This window comes from Electrophorus electricus, chromosome 1, assembly GCF_013358815.1.
Source record: "Electrophorus electricus isolate fEleEle1 chromosome 1, fEleEle1.pri, whole genome shotgun sequence".
NCBI classification, from domain to species: Eukaryota; Metazoa; Chordata; class Actinopteri; order Gymnotiformes; family Gymnotidae; genus Electrophorus; species Electrophorus electricus.
Window position 1 is genome coordinate 12,202,783 of NC_049535.1, and position 6,573 is coordinate 12,209,355.

The 6,573-nt window shown below is 37.7% G+C and overlaps 1 protein-coding gene across 2 annotated transcripts; it reads left to right on the top strand.

Moving 5' to 3' along the window:
* Positions 1–71: 71 nt before the first annotated feature.
* Positions 72–6,236, top strand: LOC113582576 (dTDP-D-glucose 4,6-dehydratase). Of its 2 annotated transcripts, XM_027018404.2 has the most exons (12): positions 72–386; positions 477–543; positions 635–703; positions 1,415–1,505; positions 1,613–1,755; positions 2,185–2,283; positions 2,397–2,456; positions 2,553–2,596; positions 2,672–2,837; positions 4,138–4,193; positions 4,775–4,872; positions 5,330–6,236. In XM_027018404.2, the coding sequence occupies exons 1-12, from the start codon at positions 298–300 to the stop codon at positions 5,404–5,406; spliced, it is 1,059 nt and encodes a 352-aa protein (XP_026874205.2). In that variant the 5' UTR covers positions 72–297; the 3' UTR covers positions 5,407–6,236. The 2 variants fall into 2 exon arrangements, with proteins under 2 accessions (XP_026874205.2, XP_026874206.2); XM_027018405.2 differs by lacking the exon at positions 1,415–1,505 and having other exon boundaries at positions 1,639–1,755.
* Positions 6,237–6,573: the final 337 nt, after the last annotated feature.

Here is a 6,573-nt window from a genome sequence, read left to right on the forward strand (position 1 = left end):
GCTGGCAGCCGAGATGATACGTGTCAAGCACTGCCGCAAAGCGTCAAATGCGTCGTAAAGTGCTTGTCGTATAGCTTCTGGCTAAGAATTAGCCGGCTAGCGGAGTTAGCGATTGGGTTGCATTTATCATGGTTGTTCTGTAGTACAATGCTCACAATGTTGGCTCGTTTAGCTTGCCAGGTTGGCGTCATAGTTATAGACCAGTAGGGTTAGTGGAGCTGGTACGTCGACCCTGGCTGTTATGTTGCTTCATCTGAAAATTTGAAAAATACTCCTGAAACATTTGTGGACGCAGCAATGTCTGATGAAAGTGCAAACCAAACTGACCTAAGAAAACAGCAACTCGGCTACAAGACTGTTCTTGTTACCGGGGGAGCTGGTTTCATGTAAGTGTCACTTGCCCATTTGTGTATTTAAATGTAAAAGTCTAAGTAAAATATATATATTTGTTAATGTGACAAATAATGTGCTCTTAGCGGGTCTCATCTGATCATCCTTTTGGCTGTGAAGTATCCACTGTGGAGAATCATCAATGTTGACTCAGTAAAGAATTCTCAGCCTATCCAACTATTATCTACCTTATTAACTAGCTATCTATCTAGCTTGTGTTATATATAGTTTGTATTTATTGTAGTTGGACTACTGCTCAAGTTTAAAGAACCTCAAATGTCTTGAGAACACATGTACTTACAAATTCATTCAGGTAAGTCTTAAAATTGCATGAACAGCACTCAACACTACAGCAAATATTAGGTCTTAAAGCAAGACCTTTTTTACATTGTAAGATATTGTTTGGGTTATATTCACTGTGTTTGTACGTTTAGCTGATTTTCACTCTACGCTATTGTTTACAAACGAAATAATATTTACAAACTTTTTCTCCTCCCTGTCTCCACCATATTGTTGTGGCAAAGTGACCTTGAGTATTAGAGACGCTTACATAAACTAAACTTCTTATTAATTTATTAAGTTTATATTTATATAAGAGGAATGACAAAAAGGGAGGTGAAGCAAAAATTTAAAAACACTGCTGATGTTTGTTCCACTATAATAACAGCTGCAGTGTAGCAACAGCTGATCTCATTTCAACATTAATCTCCATTCAGATACAGATAAAATATCCTGGGTTTAGTTTGGTAGTTACCAGATGATAAGTAATTTCTCAAGACCCCCCCCCCCCCCCAAGACCAAATATGTGTTTCAGGATCTGTAGGAATAAAAATATTTTACAATCTGGATGATCCATGACAGCTAGCACTGGTAATTCTGTATCCTGAGTCATACCACCTTCTTAGCAGTGATGCAGGATGCCAACAGGTGGTACATATAAGTACTGTTCTGGTACGGCAGCTGTGGTGCCACAGATCCACAAACTATTTCCTCAACATCTAGTTAATTGTCCCTCTCTCTACAGGGAGATATTTGCAATCAGTACTTTATCAATCATCTGTTTTCTACTGAAAATATTAACATTGTTTTCCACGGTGCTGCTCTTTCTCATGTTGGTAAGTAATCGTCACTGTCAGTTAATTTTTTACATGGTTTTACATGGTTTTACATGGTTTTAGAGAGATGGATGAATGTCATGCCTATTTCTCCTGCTACTCCTTAGAGAACTCCTTTCTGTATCCATCCCAGTTCATGTATGTGAATGCAGAGGGCACAAGCTTTTTGCTCCAAGCTGCATTTGCAGCTAGAGTGGAGAAATTCATATACATGAGCACTGATGAAGTGTATGGAGACAGTCTGGAGAAGGTAAGTCTTGGTTTGCAAAACATTTCACTTTTGAACAATACCTTTGTTGCCTTTAGAGTTTTGGATCAAGTAAGCAGTTACATTGTTTTAGACTTTGTGCTCTTGATTTACTGAGAACCATGGACCTGCTCACAATGTGGCACATTCTTGTGGATGCCAATTTTCTTAACTTGAAGAGGATCATGCATCTTCACTTATTTTTCAAATATCACAGTTATGGATTATTTAAATACCGGTGAATGTCAAGTGTAATAGCACATTTTGTTGGGATTAAAATGGTACATGTGTGAATTTCTGAATGGACTGCCACAAATTATGCAGAGGGCGTTACTTGCAGTTACTAGCTGGGCGTTACCTGCAGGTTTACCCAAAGTCTTCTTCCAGAAATTCTTGTTTCTTAATGTAATTCTGGTCATCATTTGTTGACAGGACTTTGATGAATTATGTCCAAAAAGGCCAACCAATCCTTATTCCAAATCAAAAGCTGTTGCTGAAAATATAGTGATGTCATACTGGGAAAACCACAAGGTATTCAAAATTAATTCTTGAAAATGCTACCATTTCTTATGAGAGAATTTATTCTGAACACATTCCTCACCCCTAACTGGGGTTTCAGAATGACTTTCCTTCCAACATTTTAGTTCCCAGTAATAATAACGAGGAGCAATAATGTTTATGGACCACGGCAATATTATGAGAAGGTAAACAAAACATTTAATTAAAATTTTTTTCCCCCCCCATTTTACAAGTAATATTTAAATGTACCAAGTGAGGTCCCCCCCCATGTTCCTTTCCAGGTTATTCCAAGATTTATAGGACTTCTACAACAGGACCAAAAATGGTGAGTTTTATTTTAATTAACATTAAATGAACTGGAGTATTACAGGAGCCAATGAGTTCTGTTTTATCCCCAAAGCACCATTCAGGGAACAGGCCTCCAATCCCGTCACTTTCTTTATGTCGATGATGCTGCAGAGGCGTTCTTGATGCTCATGGAGAGGGGCATCATGGGAGAGATTTACAATATTGGGGCTACCTTTGAGATACCCGTCATCCAGCTGGCTAGAGAGCTGGTGAAAATGGTAGGTTTTTAAAACAAATTTATGCGACGTACACTTCCTTGCAGCAGTATTCAAACCCTTATAATTAATTTGATTTGTTAGGATTACAAATGATGGACGTGTTGTTTTGACAAATATTTTATATTAAGCTCTTGAAGTATGTTCTTAGAGGCATGCTGTATTATTTGTCAGAAGAGCTTTAAAAACAAGATTAAAAACTGGAAAAACTTGGGTAAGAATTTAACCCGTTCTGTTGGCATGTTTCTACAAGTATATCGTTGTTTGGGAGTGATTTTCACACACTGTTCCTGATATTGTTTGAGTGGTTCATCGTTCTGTCATATTCTTCCTGACAGGTTTGCTCCAGGTTTAGGTGGACTGAGATCTGGACTTTGTCTTGAACACTGTAGAACATTCACCTTTTTGTTGTTAATTTTTTGGTGTTTGAATTTCACTTTAAATGTTTTACTTCCTTAGAATGCTCTTTGAACTTCATATTCACAGCTGACCAAAGGCATCTGTATTGTGATGGTTTTGTGTTTTATTTTTAATTTTTGGAAAGGGGGTTTTGGTGGTTGTGGTGGTATTTGTCCAGAAAAGGTAAAGATTTTTAATGATTCACAGACAGAGGGCAATTGTACACCAGCTGTCTAGTTGTGTCCCGCTTGGGGCAATATCTTTTGTCTGTGTAAACTTGAAGCTTTCAAAAGCACAGGGTTTTGGAACCAGCATTTTTCAGCTAGTATTTTGACACATTGGGTTTTATTTAGGAAAATATATCGCTTTAAATGAATTAATTTTGAGGGTCAGCGTTAAAATATGACAACAAATCTGAATATCACTTGTAATGCAGATGCATCTGGAGACTCCTGAGGGGGTTGAACAGTTTTGCAGGGCACTGTAGTTGTTCTTGTTATTATAGATGGTACTATATAAAGCTCTTGTGTTTTAGATTCTGAGTCTTTGGTTGGATTTCTGTGTATTTCTGACATTGGGCCATTTACTGATTTATAGTCTCTAAGCCATGCTGCCAGTAGGTAATAGACCAGCTGTGGTTAAGGTACTGGAGTAGTAATCAGAAGGTTGCTGGTTCAAGCCCCACCACTACCAAGTCACCTCAGCTGGGCCCTTGTACAAGACCCTAAAACCTCAACGGCACAAATTGTATTCAGTCATAATTGTAAGTTGCTTTGGATAAAAGTCTCAGATGATAAGTTATTAAATGTAGATCTAAAATGTAAATCCATGAGCATGTTTAAAAAAAAAAAAAAAGTTATTTTTTGCCAAATATTTTAATTTAGCTTGGATTTCTATACTCTAGGTGAAGAACACATCTAACATTGAGTTGGATGATTGGCTACTATTTGTTGAGGACAGGTGAGACAGGAACTTGCTCTCCCTTTCTCAGGCCTACTCCACACTAACATGGTTAAACTGGAAAACGCATCCGTCTTCACAAGTTTTGCCCGTTCATATTCACTAAAATGGTGTTCCGTAGCTTTACCATAACACTGATCATTCCAGAGTGGCAGAGTCCTTTCAGAATGCTGCAGCAGGTGTTTAGCTGCTTGACTTTATCTGTCCAGCGACGATCTCTTGTCTTTCTTGCCATTTTTCACTCCCTGTTGGCCTCTATACTGCAAGCAGCTGCAGCATGTAAACTAAGTACAGTGGCAGAAATGACATGGGGGTCATAGGTCACTCACACATGCTCACCATTCACCTCTTCCATCCTTTTTTTAAATTTTTTTTTTTTTATCACGGACGAGGAACTTTTGGAAAATGGTCTGAAAAATGCTAGTGTAACCAAAACACAGAAACGGCGTTTTCCAGTTTACCCGTGTTAGTGTAGACTATGCCATAGAGTAACATTTTTAAATATGCATATTTAATTCCTTTGGAAAGATGAGCCAAAAGTGTATTAATGCCTGAATTGAAGTTTCATTTTTACATTCTAGACCTGTCAGCGACCTGAGATACCCTTTGAACTCAGACAAGATGCACAAGCTTGGCTGGAAGCCAAAGGTCCCCTGGAAGGAGGGAATCAGAAAAACAAGTTTGTATATTGTTCAGATCCTCACTCCTCACCTCAGGGCTTGAACCACAGAGGACTCCAGGCAACGTGTTTCACTCATTCAGTCGTCTTAAGACTTCAGCATGGCATCAGAATTGTTCGGTAGACTTCTTTAAGATAATATGGTTAGTTAATTGATTTAACTAAATGCAGTATAATTAGTCAGTTCCAATATGAACAGCATATATCCACAAGAGGGATCAGTGCAGTGATGAAAATGACCTCAATCTTTATGCTACCAAAGGTGCATATAATGATATATGGGGAATTTCATACATTTTCTTTTCTGACTCAGGATTATCAATATAAAGTGTCTACATATCCTTAAAGATATAATTTAAGTTTAATAATAAAATATGTACATGTCTGTACTTAGTTCATTGGTAAGCTTATCTTCTGTGTTCCTAGTAAACGGGTAGTGTTTCTGTTTTCCTCCTAGTTAAGTGGTATGAAGAGAACACATGCTACTGGCCGGTGCGCACAGCTACAAACCGAAACCCATCTTGTGCTTCGTGATGCAACGACACATTCCCAAGAAGGGCCAGTACATTCAGAAGAGAAACTTCCAGCCTAATCGCAGCTGTGAATATCATGGACAAGCTTCTTTCTTTTGCCCTCCTGTGTTGTTCGGTGAGACTGAATGGAAACCATCCATACAGAACCAGTCGAGAAAGATGCAGAAAGGCATGCGGTACTCAAGATGTTTGACACTTTAAGCAGCAGCATCATCATCATCCAAGTAATGATGTCGCTAAAATGTAAATTTGCTGCCAGTAAGATGAGGCTTACAGAATATTCTTCAGATTCTACCAAATACTCCTTAATTGTGTAGAATAAGGGTGACCAAAAAAGTTTTCTATTGCCAACAAATGTAGCGCGTGCTTTTCACATGGTAGGATTGGGGGCTAAAGAAAGAAGGAATTGTAGTAGTGCCTGATAGGTTATGGTGGAGCAGGATGCTTCGCGTCTGTACTGTAGATGTCTGTACTTCATAAAGGTGTACTAATCATAGATACAAATCAATTCCTTGAGGAATGGTAATTATAAAATGGGGTAACAATTTGCTATATTTTTAATATCCTTCATTTAATGTAGGTGGAATGAAAAAAAAATTGTGCCAACTGTAAAGAAATATTTTGATGTTTTGACTTGTTTTGATCTTTTAAAAGCTGTTACCAAGGTGTGTCATGCCTGTAAGTTAAATGGTTTTAAGGTTGCCACCTGATTAGGCCTTTTATCAAATTTAAAATGATACATGTCTAAGTACCTGAGTACAACTGTTATTAAAGCTCTGTATACTAAATGACACGGAATTTTGAGAACTAAATTAAAAGGTTTTCAATAAATGTTTTTTTCCTTTATGAAAATAGGGCTAAAGTTATTTCATTGTATGAATCTTACTTAATTAGATGTCAATTAAAGGTGTAATAAGTCATTTTACCACCAAAAAGTAGCTAACAATATTTACAAGTGATTCTTTTTACATTTCTTTTTCTGTAAAGTGCAGCTCACGTGAGAAGAATAATCAAATTGCTTTGTCGTCCTAAAATGAACCAGAAAATGTAACAACACAGGTGTGGTTAATAAGAAAAGTACGATCAATGAATGAAAAGAGATCCTGCTGTAGACGTGAGTGTAACTGCTCAGCAGCCTGCGCCGCCGTCACGTGGTCCGAATGTGCGG